The sequence below is a fragment of the Dromiciops gliroides genome, chromosome 2 (genome assembly GCF_019393635.1).
Source record: "Dromiciops gliroides isolate mDroGli1 chromosome 2, mDroGli1.pri, whole genome shotgun sequence".
Classification (NCBI taxonomy): Eukaryota; Metazoa; Chordata; class Mammalia; order Microbiotheria; family Microbiotheriidae; genus Dromiciops; species Dromiciops gliroides.
In genome coordinates this window covers 164,012,465-164,032,868 of record NC_057862.1, presented here as the reverse complement: position 1 = coordinate 164,032,868, position 20,404 = coordinate 164,012,465, and the positions used below count along the sequence as shown (strand labels likewise).

The following is a 20,404-nucleotide window of genomic DNA, read 5'->3' as shown; positions in this document are numbered from 1 at the left end:
TAAGCATTTGTACTTTCTTTTCTTTTCTTTTTTTTTAATACATGCTGCATATGAGCCAAGTTTTGCTTTCTAGTCATGTGTGCATGACCTCTTTTTTCTTGAAAGATACAAATCTAAAGCCAATGGCCAGATTTATAGCAATTTTCAATAGTATTAGGTCAGAGAAACTCCATAGGGTAGTGAATAGAGAGCTGGCCTAGAAGTCAAGAAGACTTGGGTTCAAATGTGACCATACCAGATATGAGGTCATTTTTGTGCAAGTTATTTAACCTGTGAATATCATCCAGGAACTCTCTAAAGTTTGGAACAGTCATTGCAAATGAGTATTGATAGATTGAGTTTCCTTCTGTGGAATTCCCCATACCATTTAATTCATAGGTCCATTAAAATAATTTTACTAATTCAACAGTGTCACTTTAAATTGAAACTGGCGTTAATTACAGAATAAAGGCACATAACCATAGTTTAAAAGAATCTGATCATTTCTCTGTGTTAGCCATGACTTTGATTTGTCTGTTGATCTAGGATGGCCACAGAGCCAGTTCTAAGATTTTGCCCCAGGAAATTGAAATCTAGAGCTATGGTAGCACTACCTTGAGGCATACTTCTCTCCCTCAATGCCCACAATCCCAATAATACCATCCTTCCCTTCATACATACATGACCTCCCTAGCAATAGCCAGACCTTTAGCAGCATAGAAACTTCATCTGGATATATACATTCTCCTCATATGCTGGCTTATGGCTTTAGTTTATCATGTGATGAGTTATGTCACAAAAGGTGGTATAGGATGTTTTTTCTATCCCTATCATTTCAATATTTCTTTAGCCACAGCTCTGTGTAATTTATTTTTATTTTGCATTGCCTCTTTTGCTGTTGGATTATAATATCTTTACACTTTTTTGTCAAGATGAATTTCACTTTCTTATACTTCCTTTTATTAACACCTGGAGAAGGTTTCTAGATGTGTATGGACCTGAGCTTTTGCCATCTGAGAATCAGATGAAAGAATTGTGTATTTTTAGCCTAGAGAAGAGAAGACTTGGGGGGTAACATGATAGCTAGTCTCAAAGATTTGAAGTACTGCATTGTGTGAAAAAATAGATTGGACTTGTCTTATTTGCTCCCATGTAGCTTATATAGTAAAAATGGATAGAAGTTGTAAAGTTGTAGATTTTTAAAATCTGGTATGAGGTTGGGGGGGGGGCCTTCTGACAATTAAGAATTATCCGAAAGTATGATTGCATCAGAGAATCGTAGAGGTCTTCAGGTGTTGACTGGATGACCACTTGTCAGTTACATTATAGAACAGATACTTATTAAGATAAGGGGTTAGACCAGTTGAATTCTGAGTTCACTCAGAACTCTGCTATTCAATGCTTCTGTAACATTCTTTAAAAAAACAAAAACCCAATACAAGAAGGTTTCTACAGACCACTACTGAGTAGTGTGGTCTCTTCAGAGGTATTCATTCATCTAAAGCAATGTCATGTACAATTTGTTTTGTAGAAGAAGTATTTCTGGAAATGTTCTTCCTAACTCACTTTGTTGAGTCATTTCAGTCATATATGACTCTTTGTGATCCCCTTTGGGGTTTTCTTGGCAAAGACACTGGAGTGATCTGCCATTTTGTTCTCCAGCTCATTTTATAATTGAGAAACTGAGGCAAATAGGGTTAAGTGACTTGCTGAGAGTCACACAGCTAGTAAGTGTCTGAGGCCAGATTTAAATTCATGAAGATGAGTCTTCCTGGTTCCAAGCTCAGTTCTCTATCCACTGTGCCACCTAACTGCCCCACCAGATTCTTATTTAATCCAAGATGGGAATCTTGCCATATTTTTTTAATATAATTTCCTATAGCTTTCCTTTTTACCAATAATCAGTGAAAAGCTACCTTTGGTCATATGACTATGCTCAAGACACGCATCTATCAGTCATTTACTCTGTGGAAATCACAATGACCCAGGTCCTAAAAGGGTATAAAAATGAAATGGGGGCAGCTAGGTGGCAGAGTGGATAGAGCACCGGCCCTGGAGTCAGGAGGACCTGAGTTCAAATCCGGCCTCAGACACTTAACACTTACTAGCTGTGTGACCCTGGGCAAGTCACTTAACCCCAATTGCCTCATTTTAAAAAAAATGGATCTCATGTAAGTAAACCAGCATATTCGTTTCTAATTCATTTTGGCAGTGCTGAAAGAACAAAGGATTTGGAATTAGAAAAGTTGGTTTTGAATGCCAGCTCTGCTACTTATTACTTGTGTGTGGCTGGCCACTTCATTTTATCTCAGGACCCAAGTTTCCTCATCTGTAAAAGAAAAGCACCAGACAAAATGGCCTTTGAGGTCGCCTGTTGCTTGAAATCCATGATCATATGATGTCTGGATATTGAATTCTACTTTTCCATTGACTTACATTACAATACAAGAGATGTAGTCCTCTGGAAATTTGGGGGGCACTAAGAAATATGGGAAACCTTATATATATATATATATATATGTGTGTGTGTATGCGTATATATATCTCTATATATTTATGTGTGTGTGTGTGTGTATATATATATACACATGTGTGTGTATGCATATATATATCTTTATATATTTATGTGTGTGTATATATATGTATGTGTGTGTATGCGTATATATATCTCTCTATATATTTATGTGTGTGTGTGTGTATATATATATATATATATATATATATATATATATGTACATAAAGGGATAATACTGATGGCAATAGTAATTTACAAATTGCCTGTGGAAATTAAGTACAGTTTTAAAAAAATATTTGACACAGTTGTTTAATTTGAATGTGTTATTGAACTTATTTCACATAACATGATAACATGCTTTTTTTTTTTAAGAATTCAAGAAAATTTCTAGTATGGGCACAACAATGACCACAATATTATATAGCTATAGATCACTACCCATGAGCATGATCAGGAAGGAAAGAAATATCTTTTAATACTAGTGTTCTGGAGCCAATATTGATTGATCATTGCATTGGATCTAAATTCTATTGGCTTTATTGATGTATTCATTTTCACTATTAGAGTCTTTCTGCGTATTGTACTAATTCTGTTTTCTAAACTATGCATCAGTTTTTTAGATTTTACCAACTTTTAAAATTCCTTATATTCATCATTATTTATGATTTATTAATATTCAGTAATTCTCATATGCCATAATTTGTTCATCCAGTCTACAGTCAATGGGTACCTTCTTTATTTTTAGTTTTTTTGTTGCTACAAAAGGTTCTGTTGTTACTACTTTGTAAAAATGCCTCTTTATCATCTATGATGGATTTCCTTGGTATATAGGGCTAATAGTGGGATCATTTGCAGTTTAGTAACTTCTTTATGATCCCAAATTGTTTTCCAGAGTTGTTGGGCCAATTTAGAACTTTAGCAGTGGCACAATTGGTTTGGAGTGAGGAGAAATTGTAATTAAAACCCTGCTCTTGTATTTAGAATACAAAGGAGAGCTAAGCCATCCCCTATATTCAATTTTCATTGTTTTTTATATCATTTGGTGTCCATATTGAGATATTTTATAGTAATGGAATACATAAAAGAAATATATATATAAAAGTAAGAATTACTGGTTGGAGCTTCAAAATGGGTTCCAGATGCTTCCAAATGAAAGGATACTCACAATTCCCTAGCGTAATTACATTCCTGACCCTAGATAATATCCCTATTCAACCAAAATTCATGTGCCATAATCACAAGCATTTGTTACTACATTTAGAAAGGGGGTAACTTGATCTTTGTCTTTCATCAAAAGACAAAAATATAATAGGCCAGGCCTTAATAGGACTAATCTCACACCTCAGATTCAAATTTGGAATGAGATGTTACACCTATAGAACACTTAGTGTTTAATGAAAGAAGGCTGCTTAGTTACAGCTGGGGAAGAAAATTCAGTGAGGATACAGAATTGATTTATTTGAACGTAGCTATATTGTGCCAGTGTTGGTCATGATGTTTCCTGATCTACTGGTCAGAAGACTCAGGAAGCTGCTACAACTCCCTGTATCCTGAACTTTTTTGTATTTGAATGACAAAGAATTTAAACGTTCATTATTGCATTAGGAAGGACTCCAGTTCCTGAAGGTAACCATATCCTAAAAATGTCTTAAGTAAAACATGATGAAAGCTATCATCTGATGTTCAGTAGGAAGCCAGAAGGAATCAAAGATTTATCTTCTTTGTTTTAAAGTTTGAAAAGCCCATTGATGGGTCACAGCTAGACTGCAATTGAATCACTAAATACATTAACATATTAACATAGAGGGGAAAATATAGTTAAGTAAAAGTTATTTCTAGTAAAACTAGAGCTTCAAAAATATTTAAACATTTTCCTTAAATAAGGGTAAAGTTTAGGAACAAGTACCATTAATCCTTGTGGTAGAAGGAACATGTACCAGGGTACTGTTTTATATTATAAGTTAGGCTACTACTTTCCATTAAAGTCTTGAAACCATCCTTGTTATTTAAGGAATTCTGGGATTCAGAGATTTGGAACATTAACATAGCTTTCATTTATCTCTCCATATGCTTCACTTTTCCTAAACCTATTCTTTGATATTCCTGTGACCTCCAGTTCCTCCATCCCTAATTATTCCTAAAGACTACTATGATTACATTGATCTGCCTTCCCGATTTTGACCTTGTATTGACCCTGTTGAATATTTAACTGTCCTTCATTCTCAAATTCCTTGCCTTCTCTGTGGAGGTATGTCCATTTTGTTAAGTCATTTACACTACAAATTGAGGTTATCCTATGCCACATATGACCTCACTGCAGGAAGGAAATCATTTTTCTTCTCCAAAATCATTCTCAGCCCACTTTTTTGTGTGTGTGAGGCAATTGTGGTTAAGTGATTTGCCCAGGGTCACACAGTTAGTAAGTGTCAAGTGTCTGAGGCCGGATTTCAACTCAGGTCCTCCTGAATCCAGGGCTGGTGCTTTATCCACTGTGCCACCTAGATGCCCCTAGCCCACTCTTTATATAATCTAAATCTTCACTATTGTCCTCAAGGTTCCCTCCTCCACCCTTTCAGTTGAACCTTAGCTTCTTCTTGTTCTTCCTTCTCAAAGATGACCAAAGACAATAGGAATGTGATGTCTTGATTTGCAAACTTACTGGGAAAATAAATTCAGTTTGCTCTGCCTCTTCTCCCACTCCACATTTCGAAACTTCTTAATAGCATCTTTCATTCATACTTCTTTACTCCAGTCTCTGGTGAAGAGATGGCCCTTTTCTTCACCACTTATTTGTATAATCTTATATGTGTATAAGTTGTGAATGCTTCTACCCTCTATAGAATGTAAGCTTCTTAAGGGACAAGACTGTTTCATTTTTGCCTTTGCATCCTAAGAACCTAGCATAATTCCTGACAATTTCCAGGTGCTTGAGGCCGTAAACATTTTAATTCTTACAACATTCCAGAAACCATGTCAAATGCTTGGAATACAAATATAAGCAAAAGGAAAGACAGTCTTTTCTCTCAAGGAGTTTATACTCTAATAAAGGGAGATAACACATAAAAGGAAACTGAAAAGTAGGGTAGGGGTGGAGAAGTTACCTGCATATAGACATGGTGGAGAAAAAAGTCAAGAAGTAAGAGTGGGGCCTAAAGAGGAACTAAGGAGTAGACATAGGGAGCCTGGGCACTTCCCTTAAAAAGGAAATTCTGGGGGCAGCTAGGTGGCACAGTGGATAAAGCACTGACCCTGGATTCAGGAGTACCTGAGTTCAAATCTGACCTCGGACACTTGACACTTACTAGCTGTGTGACCCTGGGCAAGTCACTTAACACACAATGCCCCACGTTAAAAAAAAGAAAAAAGGAAATGAGACTCAGATCAAGTGCCTCATTCAAGGTTGATAATTCAATGAAAAAAAAACATTTATTAAGACTGCATATATGTCAGCAACTGTGTTAGGCAATTAAAAAAACAAAGACAAACCTTACTCTCAAGGAGCTTACCTTCTATTAGAGAAGGCACATCAATAAGTTCATATAGGATAAATATGAAATAAGCATAATAAAAAAATTCAAGGAGAGAGGGACCTTGTGAAAAATCTGGCACTTATGCTGAATCTCCAAGAAAGCAAATGATTCTGGATTCTAAGGCAAGTTGGTTATGCTTTTGAGTTTCCTGAGTCCTAGGCTGTTACTCTTTCCATTGCATCATGTTGCCCTCTCATATCTCTGTACTTCATTGTCTCTATTATTTCATTGACATCTGTATAGACAAAACCTACTTATGCCACCCCATCCTGCATAACTGTTATCCATATTTTTTCCATAAATGCTGGCATACACCCAATGACCTGGGTACCAACCTTGAACTCTCACAATATCAAGTATTAAATGGATACAAATACAGCAAGTGACCTATTGTCAACCAGTTATCTGTTACTTTTACTATGTGACTGATGTGAGGGTCATAAATCTCCATCAGTCAGTAAACATTGATTAAGTGCCTTCTTTGAGAAACACATTATGCTAAGTACTGAAGAGACAAAGAAAGGTGCAACACAGTCCCTGCCCTTGAGGATCTTATAATCTCTCTCAAATGATATCATTAACATTGTTAGAATATTCCTTGTCAAAAAAAAGAATATTCCCCATCTCTTCACAATAGGGTAATCATCTTATTTATACATCCATGATGACTTCTACCATCAATCCAATCCAATCAAAATTTATTGAGTGCTTCCTGCATGCTAAGCACTGGGGATACAATTAATAAAAGCTCCTCCAGGATCTTACAATCTAATGGTGGGGGGAGGCAACACACACACACACACACACACACACAAAACCAGGAAGGGGGGAGATGGGACACCAGAGGGTACTTGATGCAAAGGTGTCATGTTTGATGGAATAGAAACCATGCAGAGCAAAGTAGATATACAACCATCAAAAACCAAATACTGATAATGCTTAACTCTTTATTCTAGGAGCTGCAGAGAAGAGTTCTAAGCATGGTGCGGAAGATAAGACTCAGACCATTATTACAGCCATGAAAGAACGGATGAAGATAAGAGAGAAAAATAGACCAGAAGTGTTTGAAGTGATTCAGGAAATGTTCCAGGTTTCCAAAGAAGACTTTGTACAATATACAAAAGCTGCCAAACAGAGTGTGTTGGATGGGACATCTAAGTGGTCAGCAAAAATAACCATCACAGGTGAGAAGATCCAATCAAATAGATCTCATTTTCTATTTGAATTTGGGAAGGCTAGAGTTCAAATCCTGTGTTGAAAATTTACTAGATGTGTGACTTAACCTTTGTCACCCTCAATTTTTCTCATTTGTAAAATAGAGATAATAAAAGAGATAATAAAAACACTTATCTCATAGGTTGTGAGAATCAAATGAGATAATATATATAAAGTACTTTTCAAACTTTAAAGTGCTATGTAAATGTTAGTTTTTTATTATTGTTATTTCATAATGAGATTTTTTTTATCCCAAAGTTTAGAATTACACAAAAAATAGCTTATAGTAGATAAAACTATTGCAAATAACAACATCAACAGCAATAATAATACAATCCAGATTAAGGAAGAACATTTTGCCACTGTGCTCTCCCTCAGAGGAGAGAAGGAGGCATATCGGAGGGATATTGCAAGGTAAAATTAATAGGCCTTGGCAACAGATTGGATATAGAGAAGCAAGAGATAGTGAGGAATCCAGAATGGCTCTAGGGTTGTGAGCCTGAGGTACTGAGAGGGTAGTCTTGTCTTCTAATACATAAGTTAGGAAGAGTGAAGGTTTATGGGGAAAGACAATGAGTTCTGGCATTTTGTGATTCTGAAATGCTGTGGTTTTAAAATTAAAACCTAAAATATGCATGGTTAGCACAATACATCAAACAGAAGCTTTCTGTTATTATCAAATTCTAACACAAACCATATGTAAAGACAAGAAAGTGACTCTTTCTATCCCTCTGGCCTGAAGATAGTCTGTTTTGTATTTGAGGCTATTTGCTTTTTTTTTCCATTTTAAAAATCCTCCTCTACCTATTCTGAGTACCAGATAAATTGTAAAAGATGCTACCTTTTTTTTTTTTTGCTGGCCATTGCTAAATTGCAAGAATAACTGATATTTTCAATGGGTTTCCTGATAAAACAAAGATCACCTCCATGTAGCACTTGAACATAGAAGTTCAAGATTCTCTATCTGTTCTTACTTCTTGAGTTTGTTTAGAATCTTTTCCATTTTCCTGTGTCACTAAGAACAACTGCTGTTGCATCTTGAAAATGCTAATCAAGGTTCTTGAGTCACTTCTGTTGACTTTACATAGTGGGAAATAACATGAAGATTTGCTCTTACCTGATTAATTTGATCAAAGAGAGCAAAGCCATTTAATTCACAGATATAGGAGAATCATAAGAGTTAGAGCTGGAAAGAGGTTTTAGTGACCATTGGGTCCCTCATTTACATATTATAAAAATTGGCCCAGAGAAATTAAATTTTGCTGAATGTCATATAGATAATTAGGTTCAGAGCTGGAGGTTGAATGCAAATCTTTTAACTCCTTTTTCAGTGCACTGTCCACCATTCCCCTTTAATTCACTACCTTATTAATAAAAACTTGAATGGATTTGTGATCTCATCAGTCATATTCCCTGAAATGATAGACTGATCCATGCCTGAATATCTTGTAGTTACTCTTATCCATGTCTGAGGACAGATTTGAACTCAGGTCCTCCTGACTCCAGGGTTGGTGATCTATCCATTGCACAACCTAGCTACCCCTGGGGAGTACTTTGTTGAAATTTCCTGATATAAGAAGGATGAAAATCCTTAACTATTCCATCATTTTTATTATCATTTTTATGATATATTGTACACTAGTTCTTTGTAGTTCCTTATTTGCTATATTGGGCCAGCTAGGTGGGTTTGCATTCAAGAAGACTCATTTTCATTTTAAGTATAAATCTGGCCTTAGACACTAACTGTGTGACCTTGGACAAGTCAGTTAACCCTATTTGCCTCAATTTCCTCATCTGTAAAATGAGCTGGAGAAAGAAGTGAAAAATACTCTAGTATCTTTGTCAAGAAAACTCCAAATGGGGTCATGAAGAGTTGAACACAATTGAAAAACAGCTCAACAACATTTGTTATGTGTTGTCACCTAGCAATTTCTACCACTCACCTTTATGTTGCCTTCTGGGTGATTCTCAAATTTAGTTCCTTAGAGATACTAGTGGTCAATGACTTTTTACCTTAGAACACTAATAGATATTAAGATAGCAAAGTTGGGCCTTTCTTTTCTGGGATAAGTTTAGGAGCATTGATGGAAATTTGCAATTCCCCAAAGGCAATCCAATCCTCTCTCCTCCTCCTATTCAATTCTAGGCCCAACCCATTGTCCATTTTTAGTGTCAGTGCAAGACATACGTACTGATAGATAATTCCCACAGGTCAAACCAGCTAACAACATGCCATAATCTGGACAATAGGAATTCTTCAACCCTGTGATAGTTTTCATATGTGTATGGTTAGACCAAAATCCTTTGAATGTTTCCAAATCTTACACAGGAGGCTCTGAAATATTCTAAGACTTGATATAACAAGCACACTGTCACCCACATACAGAAGTTTTGGGAGGGATCCACAACCATAGAGAAACTTTTCAGTATGGATTGTGTACTGTGTACATACTGTGATAATGGCAGATACTATTAGAGAAATACAGCTCTCCTTTTTGAATGCTTCCTCTTATATTTGCATCAATGTTACTTCTTTTTTCATATCTTGCAAAGACCCTTGTGTAAGTTTGATATATTTTGACATTTTATTAAAAGAGAGCCTTTAATGTGCTCCTCTAAAGAAAATTCCTTTTTTATATCACCAATTCACAATAAGCACAGTGGGATCTTGCATTCTCTACATCTTTCTGTCAGTTGTGTAATGTCAAAGATAATGAAGCTTAGATGGTACAATGGATAGAGAGCACTGGGCTTGGAATCAGGAAGGCTCATCTTCAAATCCAGCCTGAGCCACTTATTAGCTATGTGACTGGACAAAAGTCACTTAATCCTGCTTGCCTCAGTTTCCTCATCTGTAAAATGAAATGGAGAAGGAAACTGTGAACCCCTCCAATCTCTTTGGAAGAAAACCCCAAATGGGGTCATGAAGAGTCAGACATGACTGAAATAACTGACAACAAAAGAACTACTGTGAAATATCATCTGTGAAAATCTGCCTGTTTTCTATTAATATCCATTTTTTGTATCAGGAGCTTATTATAATACCTGAAAATGACATTGTTTTAATTGCTTGCCACATATTTTTCTCATTTTTTATTGATCTATCTTTGTATTAATTTTTTATCTTTGAACCAAGTCAGTGGTCTGACTATATATATATATATATATATATATGATTCTGGTATGATTCCCAATTATAATGAGTCATTTCCTATCTCCTAAAATAATATTAATTTTATTTTTTAGTGATTTTATTCAATACTCATTGAATACCTTATACCTTCTAACTCTCCCTCTTGATAGAAATATTTGTCGTGGACCATATAGCCACAAGACTTATTGTAGTCTACAAGTCTGGCCCTTCTCATTACTTATTCCTGATCCACATTTTATTACATTTTTTCAAATTCCTTATTTTTCCTATTTTTCTACATAAAGGTAGAAGCCCCTGAAAATCAAGCATTTTGGAAAGTTGTTTTTAGAATTTTTTTATCTCTGAATCCTCTGCAACATGTCATACGATAGGCAGCAATTATTTTCATGGTGGTCTTTTTGCATATACTTAGGAATACTGCAATAGGAGATGACCAGATGCCCTATGGAACATTCCTTGTTGCCACTGGGCACAGGGCCAAGGCAACCATGCCAAGGAAAACCTATGAGCCATCCTTCCATTTTGCTGCAATGTACTCTGATTTTTCTTATAAGGAAGATGCCAAGACTCATAAGACGACCTATAAAAAAAGAGAGAGAATTCCTTGCATATTCTATGTTAAAATATTTTTTCCTATATATACATCTATAGAGGCAGGGTTGACATAAGCATGTATAGGTGATGCACAACAAGAGACTAATAGCAAGCCTTGCCAGAGGAGATTTCTAATGTTTACTATTAACCACTCACTTGAGATATGCATGAACCATTGAGTTCATGAATTTGTTTTGACTGAGTAAATTAAACTGGCTCAAGGGAAAGGAGGTCATTGTATTCTGGAATATTCTGAATATTAAATAGCCCCTTCAAGTCAATGTTATATATTAACTTGTTGATCATTAGTTGTAATAATACACATTTACTTTATTATTAAGGTTTTCACTGAACTAATAACAATTGGATCAAATTTAGAATCCAGAGATAGCTTTTTCTTTTTTTATATATATATATATATATATATGGAAAAAACCACACACTGATTTCTTATTTAAAATACTGCTCTGTACATCTCTTGAGTTAGATTTAGTTCCCTGTTTATCATTGCCATCACATTGGAAGGAGTTGAAAGCCATGGATTTTCATAGAAAATAATGAAATTAATAATATTAATTATTATGATCATTATCGCTATGTTATAGCTAATCTTTATATAGTGATTTCAGGTTTGCAAAGTGCTTTGCTCATATTATCTCTTTGGACTCATAACAAACCTGTGAAGTAATTGCTACAGGTAAGAAAACCTGTGAAATTATGCTTGATGGAAAGCCTGAAAATATTTAGGTGGCAAGGCCTAGGCTAATGGGGACTTCATGGATATTATGGTGATCTTGAGTATTGGTGTCACTTGTGAGTGCTTCATTGGGTCCATATTGTGGTTTCAGATATCTAGAACTTTTTCTCCTTATAAGGTTATAAGCTCTAAATGAAGTCTACAAGCCATCTAAATTTTACTCCTATAGCTAATTAAAGATAGACAGCTGTTATTAAGCCCACTCCTTTCCCAAATGGAAGAACTATAAATCCCTTTGGATTTGAGGCCAAATTAGGAATTTGCTGCGAAGGCATTTTAATTTGGAGTATGAGATTGGGTATCAATGAAGAATTTTGAGTTGATAAGTGATGTGATCAGATATGTACTTGAACAAGATCAGTTTGAGAGGAATAGAGAGGAAAAATTGGAATGGAAAGAAAAAGTAGAATGGAAGACCAAATGGGAGTTTATGGTAATAGCATATTCAGGATGTAATAAGGGCTTACACTATGGTGGTAATAGTGGGGAAGAGAGGAAGGAATGGACAGTGAGACACACGAGGGAGGATTTGGTAAACCACCTGGATATGAGAAGTGAGGGATAGTGAACAGGATAGTGAACAGTCAATGACAATGTTGTTTCCAATATGAGACTAAGTGAATAGTTGGAACACTAACCCAAAATAGTAAAGCCAGAAAGAAAAATGGGTTTAGGAAATGTATTGAGTTTGAAAAACCAGTGGGGCACCACCTGGTTCTTCTTCATCTATCCTTTGAATAGATGAAGCTATACTGTGTTCTAGGGTAAGTAACATTACTTAGAAATAAAATAAGGGAGTACAACAGGATAACTACGTCTAGCTAAATAGCCATTTTACAAGCCTCCATGTACCTACATTCTTCTTTTCAGTGAATCGTTGGGATACTGTGTGTTGTCATAATCCTCTGAATTTCTTAATAGTAAAAGGCCTTCATTTTGGTTTCATTTCAGTGGTTTCTGCCCAAGGCTTACAGGCTAAGGACAAAACAGGATCAAGTGATCCATATGTTACAGTTCAAGTTGGGAAGAACAAGAGAAGAACCAAAACTATTTTTGGAAACTTAAATCCAGTCTGGGATGAAAAATTTTATTTGTGAGTATGCAATATGAAACAAAATTATTTTGGAGGGCACAAATTAGACAAAGACAGAAGACAAAAAAATTCATTTTCTTTTTAAAAGTACTCAGTAAAAATAGTAATAGGAACTTATTTTGTTGGTTTCCTGATACAAAAATTTTAGCTGTAATAAGTAAAGATTTTTTTTAATTTGTAAAAGTGTGATATGATAATATTTATAGGGAATTTTAGGATATTATGTGGTCCAAAACTTGGATAACCCTGCAGGATACATCAATAAACTGGACCAAAGTAAAATAATTAAATGAATTGCTGTATGCATTCAATCATATAATTCTAACAGCTTAAAAAAAAACCCTAATATGTAGTATTTCCTACCTCTGTGACAAACGTGTTTTACATGTAGCATTGTGTACACAAGATTTTGACAGTTTTTGTTTAATTCTTCTTCATGAAACTACATATCACATTGGTTGTTTTACATATTTCTGTACTGTCCATATTTCTAAATCTAGCCTTCCATATAATAAATAGGCTATTGGAGCTCCTAGGGAATTGAAAAATGCTTTTCTCCAGCCCTTACCTAAGATTCCTTACCTTTTTGTGGCATGTTGCAAAGTTATGCTACTGTGTGGAGCAGTCTTCTGAGAGTCAGAAAGTGGTGCTGATGTTATTAGGTCTTTGATTCTCACTGGCCATTCTCAGTTTTATAGTTTTTACTCATATTCTTGCCTGAGAAAAGATGTCAAGTTTTTATTATACTGTGTGGAGTTGGGAATTCAAAGAGGGAACTGGAGAGAGAGACAAAGAGACAGACAGACAGAGACAGAGAAAGACAGACAGAGACAGAGACAGAGACCGACAGACAGACAGAGAGCTCCAGTGAAGCTATACTTGTTCCTATTGGTGACACCTTGTTAATCCTTTTCCTCCCTCTCTGTTTTCACTCCCATTATTACTCCATAATACTTTACCCTTTACCTGCCCTCCTTCATGCCATGGAGTTACCAGAACCACTTTCTGATCTAGAGATGGGAACTACATCAACACATCGATATATTCATCAGATTTCATCATTCCCTTGGTGGGGTCAAGATTTCTATGACTACAGGAAATTTTAAAAGTCCCCCAAACATGTTCAGAAGTGAATGTTTAACAATCTGATAAAAATATGCAGATCTTAGAGACTTCTTCTTTCAACAGTCGTTTGTGGTGTAGTCTTGAATTTAAAAAGTGATTTTTGTCAGTTTTTTAGTACTCCAGTCCTTGTATTGCTTTACTCCCTTGACAAGTTTCTTTTTTCTTCATAGAAATGGTTATTATTGTTGTTGTTTTCTGATTCTCACTGTTTTTCCCACTTCGAAGCCCAGCCGCTAGGTTCCTCTGAATGGATTTGCTTGCTTTAAGTTTAAATAGGCTGTTCAGTTTTTGGTGTTGGTTTCTCACTTCACTTTGAGTTTTGATGTGACTGATTCTATTTCATTGTGGGTTTGAATGTTCCTTGAAACACTTGGCTTCCCTCCCCCAACATCTGCAGTATTTCTACTAGCAACTGAAATAACTTTTTAAAAGCTACAACCTTTGCACTCTTCCTTGGACTAATATCCACTCTTAAAAACCACAGAATTAAAAACACAGTTTTTTAAAAAAGGCAATAGAATGTGTTCATGGCAAATAATCCAGCACTCCACTGACAGAGAACTACATAAAGGTGAGCAATTCAGATCAATCTTGTTTATCTGGTCAAGGTCAGAGTTTGTGATTCAGCTTAGAATCATCAGAGGAACTCCCTCTTCCTCTCCCCTTCTCTTTCAATTTCTTTCTCTCCCTTTCCTTCTCCCCCTCACTCTCCCGCTCTCACATTGGAAGTATGCCTCTATGCAGCCTTTGCATGAAAGTAATGGAGAAGAATGTGTTCCCAAAGAGTCTTGAGAATGAAAGGTACCTCAGGAAGTCAGCCTTTCCATCACATCCAGCTGACCCACACCTGCACCAACATAGACTGAGGAGATGTCTAGATTGTTTTTAATCATCTCTGAAAAGAGATTGTCCAGTTTCTCTGTAACCTATTAAATTCACAGAAGGTTTTTGTTAGAGAATTCTTTCTTAAATATAACTTATCTTGTAATGCTCCTACGGCCAGCAGCTGGAATAATTTTTCTCAAGGGTTCTTTACTCTGTTCCTTTGCTGAAAAGAATATTTAAAAAAATGACTACCAGTAACATATTAGGGAGAACAGAAAAAGAAAATGTTCATCATAGATTTAAGACTCTACAAAAACTGTTTCTCATGGCTCATATCCTTCACACAAGTCTAGATGACCTGTTTACTATTTCCGGCTTATATCTAGCTTTCTCCTTTCTATGCCTATATCCATCCACCATACCCACTACTCACCCCCAGAGATTATTCTTGTCTCTTTCATGAAACTACTCATGACTACCATTACAGTTACTGTAGCTATCTTTTAGCATTCATGGTTGTTACATGTGTTTTTCTTTCATGATTCTCACTTGTGTATTTCGTCTTAGCTTTTTGCTATGCATTCCTGAAAATCTTTGTTGTTGTTGTTTTTGTTTGTTTGTTTCTCTTGTTACTTTCATTACTCTGTAAGTAGTTGAAGGGTAGGTCTTGTCTTTTGCTGTCTTTTATTTTTAGTCCTCAGTTAAATATTGTTGACTCTTGCAGCTATATTAACAATTCTTTATTACTTGTAGTATTTTGCCTGTATTCCTTATGATGATAAAGTTCTAAACACCCAGGAAAAAAATGTCACTTCATTCTCCCACACCTAGAAGCTTCATTTTGGAAGTACAGACCTATGTAAAGTAGTATAGTATAAATTAGACTCCCCTTGCATGTGCATATTCATAATCAACTTTTGTCCTATTGAGTTATTGCTTATCCTCTGATAATGTATGGTATGGAAGACATATGAAAATCTACTATGGATGGAAAAGTCCATACCGATCTTCCTTAGGGTTTATCCAAACTTCGTGGGCTCCCCCCCCCCCCCCCGCCCCAATTAAGACTGAATTCAGTTTCACCATGTGGGATTGAACTAAACCAGAGCTATAATTTGGAAGAACAAGGGTTTTTTTTCTTCTTCTTCTTGTTTTTTCCTGGTGCCTGATATTTGGGAAGATATTTTCTTTCCCCTGCTTTCCTGCCAAGCTGCTTCTCATTCCTTTTGCTTCCCCTAGGCTACAGAATTGCTATTTACAGCTCTGAAGTAGTCTAGGTGTGGGAAAGGCACAAGTGAGGCAATACTGGAATTTACTAGACCAATTCCTCTCTGGGTGAGTTGGAAAGAATATTAAAAATCATTCCTTGCAGTTAAGTAGAAAAATAAAAATGAATAAGATTGCCAAATCATCTCAATTAGGAAAGGGAAGAGTTTCTACTTAGTCAAAGTCTTAGATTCAACCCTTTATCCCATCCCCATTCTTTAGATGATTTTTATGGGAATAAATAGTGAAAATATGAATAATTTGTGTCTGTGTATCTTGGTTGAGATGGATGCCACTGTGTTTTTGTTTTCTTTTTACTAAAGGGTTCTAAATTATATTGACATTGCCTATGTACCCCATTTTGTACAATTTCAGTGGCATTCTTTATATAGTTTTTATATAGTATATATATACAGTTTTTATTTAGTATATATATTATACTTTATGTACTTTTTATATAGTTCAACAAAGCAGCGGGAATTCCAATTTAAAACAGTGGTACCCTGTCATCCATGTAGAATCCTGTAGATAAAACAGATATGCAAGAAAAAAGTCTCTGGTTTAAAATGTTAGTGTTTTATTTGGTTTCCCTTATGGAAATTATCCAGAGAGTTACTAAAATCATACTTATTTTTGCAAGTTTTATTTTCATTTTCTTTTTCATTGTGATCACTGTCTCTGAGTTATAAGAAAATCTTGAGAGAGAATCATTTCACTCATTCCGCTAGCAACATGATCTAGTTGGAGAAAGTGCATGGAGAGAGTGATGAACTTAAACCCAGGAAAACCTGAATTAAGATCACACCCCTGAACCTTACAACCCTCAGCTAAACCACTGTGTGTGTTTAACTGATTAGGACCTGTTGTTAAGTTAGAATCAGTCTAAAGTTGGTGGAATGAGATCTCATTTCAGGATTTCACCTCTAAATAAGTCACATATCCTTTGCATATTTGCATTTTTTTCTAACTAGGATATTCCCAATGGATGCCATTATTATCTCTTAACTTGCTTAACTTTTTGTCATATCTTTTTGTAAATTCTAGGGCATTGTAATGATCACAAAAACTTAAGTTACTTTCATAACTGATCTATTGATGTAGGTGTTCATTTTCCCTATAAAATGACATGGGATATAACAAATTTATCTCTCTCATTCCAAGGGGTTTCTTCTTTAAGCAGAGGAAATTAATTCATGTTGGGTTATTTTAAAATATTTTTTTTCTCAAACACACTCGTGTTACTGGCAACCTATTCCAGTCCTAAAAAAAAAAACACTAATCTAGAAATCCTGTCCTGGGTTATTAGGGGTATGCTTGGGTTTCTAGGTTGCTCCAGGCAAGACAAACCCAAGATCTCCTCACATTTCATCCACTGTCATCCATGACAAACTCCGGACTAAACACAGCAGTAATATGTTTATCAAGCCAAAAATATCACATGATACAGAGGGACTATGTAACTGTGAAGTACTATTGAAATGCTAAGTTATAATTGGGCCAGGGTAGAAGGAAATAAGAATGTTTGAGGTAATTTCAAACATGGCCTTTGAAAAGGCTTTGGCCTTCCTTTGTCTTTGTAAAAACTTTAGGTAAAGTCAACCTGCCTTGCCTTTGGGAAAACTCTATTTGTATGCATATCACAGTGGATCATAAAACTAATCAGATGGAGGGGTCATTTAAACAGTCTGTGGAATTTACATTTAAAGTTTGAGTTGAAATCTCACCTTGTACAGATGACATACCAATACTCTTTTCATAGAAGAGGTAAAATATTCAGTGGCATGTAATATTGTCCTCTGTATCTTAGCATGAATAAAGAAAAGTGGCATGATTTCTTTTAACATTAGCTCGTTCTCTGTGTTCTCTCTATTTCTAATCACTTAACCATGTAGGCCTGCCTTGATTCTACAGTGCATAATTCATTTCCAATCAAAGTTAGTTACAATGTTAGAATATAAACAATCTATTATATATTCATCAGATTTGCCAGCATTCTGGAGAATCCCTTGTAAGTGTTTCAAATGCTTATGACATGTTTCTTAATTTGCTGCTAAAGACACAAGGAATTATGCAGTTGTCTATTAGAGAGAAAAGATCAGCATCTGTGTTGTTCTTTGAAATGGATAATGGTAATTTCGTAGTCTTGGTAGGAAGGGAAATTTTAATCAGCTCAGTTATCACAGCCAGAAGATGAGAGAGTTGGCCAGTGGAGCTTGATGGGATGATCTGTGTATAAAACGGTGATTAAAGAGCACTCTCCATGTTGACTCTCTAGGGCTCCCAGGACTGCCTATAATTTCAATATGGAATCCATATTGCTATGGTATAGTCTCTTCTCTGCTTTCCTTCTTCAGTCCTGGGCAAATAATGAGTATTGTGGCATTGTGGGAAGGCCCCTGGAGTAGGAGTTAGAAGACCTTGGTTTTCATTCTCCTCCAATACCATTATTTGTGTTTTCTTAGTCAAGTCCCTTAACATCTCTGGGTCTCCATTTCCTTATCTATAAAACCATGTTTGCTTTGCCCATCCAACAGGACTTAGAAAAGGGAGAGAAAACAAGGAATAATAATTTGGATTTGTTTTGTTCAATAAGGCCAGAGATAGTATTGTATGGATTTAAGGGGCTGTGTTTTGTGGTAAGTTAGAGAAGAATTGTAAATATGAATAATGTTTCTTTGCCTTTTCTAATAAAATCCTGTGAAGGAATAATAAAATAACAAGTGAAAGTACTTTGAACAATATCAAGTACTATCCAGATATAAAGCATTATTTTTTTTATCTTTGATCCCAGTACAGAATTTTAAAAGTACATCATTTCTTAATTAATTATAATCCCCCCCCCATATTTAACTAGTACTGATATCTGATACTCTGGACATAGGCTGTTTCTTTAGAAGCAATGGAACTCATTGTTTCCTTATGCGTGCTAGAGAGACTCATTTTGGCATTCAAGTAAAACAGTTTGGGAATTAGAAGGATTGGATTATATATTTACATTGTCATAGAGCATATACAAGAGAAGTGAATTCAAGGTGGTTTAGAAAAAGATAGTGTCCATTAACAGCTAGGAGCTGGATGGGTAGGAATCAGGCAGGGCTTCAGAGAGGAGCTTGCTAGCATCCTCAGCTAAAATCAGAGATTCTGAGAACTAAGAGCAGAGAGTGCATTTCAAGCATGGAGACAGCTTTTGTAAATTCACTGAAACACCAGTGATATCTGCTTGTTAGTTCCACTTGAAGCATGTGCCAGTCACACCCCTGTAATAGCTTTGGCATTTTGTGAGTACGGTGTAGATGCTTAGGTCTGTAGCCTTATTCACAAAGGTGAAACAATGTACATCCGCATAAGTACTCTCGGAATGGCCAACCCCTTGTGGTTTTATCTTACTCCAACCTATGGGGAAAAAAAAGTGGAGCCGACTATGAATCAAGCACATAGTAATCTTTGTTGCAGAGTGCATATACTATGGTTTTGCTTACATCTCAATACATTCAAGACTAAGATTAAAATGGCAATGTAAATGAAATCAAGGATTTAAATCAGTTAAATCCTGCATCGAGAGGAAGTGCAATATAGTGCAGAAACAGGTGGATTAAAAACTAGGAAAAGGTCTTTTCAAATGCTGATACGTAATACATGTGACCCTTAACAAGTCACTTAAACTCTCAGGGTTCTAGAAAACTCTCTAAAAATACAAATTGCAGAAAAGGTCTTGACCTGCATTGCTACAGGGGTCTTCCTCACCTTAGAATACCATCATATTCTCTGTCTCTAAATTCTAAATTGGGAGCATGGAAGTTTGTGATATAGTAGTTGGAGTTCTGGGCACAAAGTCAACAGGACCTGAGTTCAAATCCAGTTTAGTCACTTATTCTTTGTATGACTCTGAGCAAGTCACTTAACTTCTGTCTCCTTCAATTTCCTCAAATGTAGAATGGGGATTATAACAGCATCTACCTCCCAAGGTTATTTGGTGTATGAAAGAAATAGAAATTTTTAAGTGCTTAGCACAGTGCCAGCACATAGTAGATGCTTAATAAATGGTTGTCCCCTTCCCTCTTCTTCTTTGTCATATAGTAGGCCTCCACCAGTCATGGACAACCATGGATCAGCTCCCTGAAGAGCCACAGGCCACAGTGTGGCTGTGCAGTCCTATATGGGAGCCGCAGCTCCTGAGTGACTTATAACCGGTAACTGCCAGTTATATCCCATGGTTGTATCTACCCCATGAGGAGTAGCTGGAGTGTCCTCTCCAGGGCATTGGCCTGGGCGGATCAATATGGAAAACAAGCTGTTGCCCATGCAGTAGGTTTTCCCTCTCCCTGACATTGGTGGATCCAAAGGAGAGGCA

General features: G+C 35.9%; 1 protein-coding gene across 2 annotated transcripts in view; it reads left to right on the top strand.

Annotated features, from left to right (window-relative positions):
• The window catches only part of UNC13C (unc-13 homolog C), a 716,794-nt gene that overhangs the window by 289,029 nt on the left and 407,361 nt on the right, over positions 1–20,404 (top strand). For both annotated transcript variants that reach the window (XM_043984190.1, XM_043984189.1), the window contains exons 9-10: positions 6,981–7,208; positions 12,696–12,837. In XM_043984190.1, coding sequence (XP_043840125.1) covers positions 6,981–7,208; positions 12,696–12,837 — 370 coding nt within the window. The remainder of the gene's footprint in view (positions 1–6,980; positions 7,209–12,695; positions 12,838–20,404) is intronic.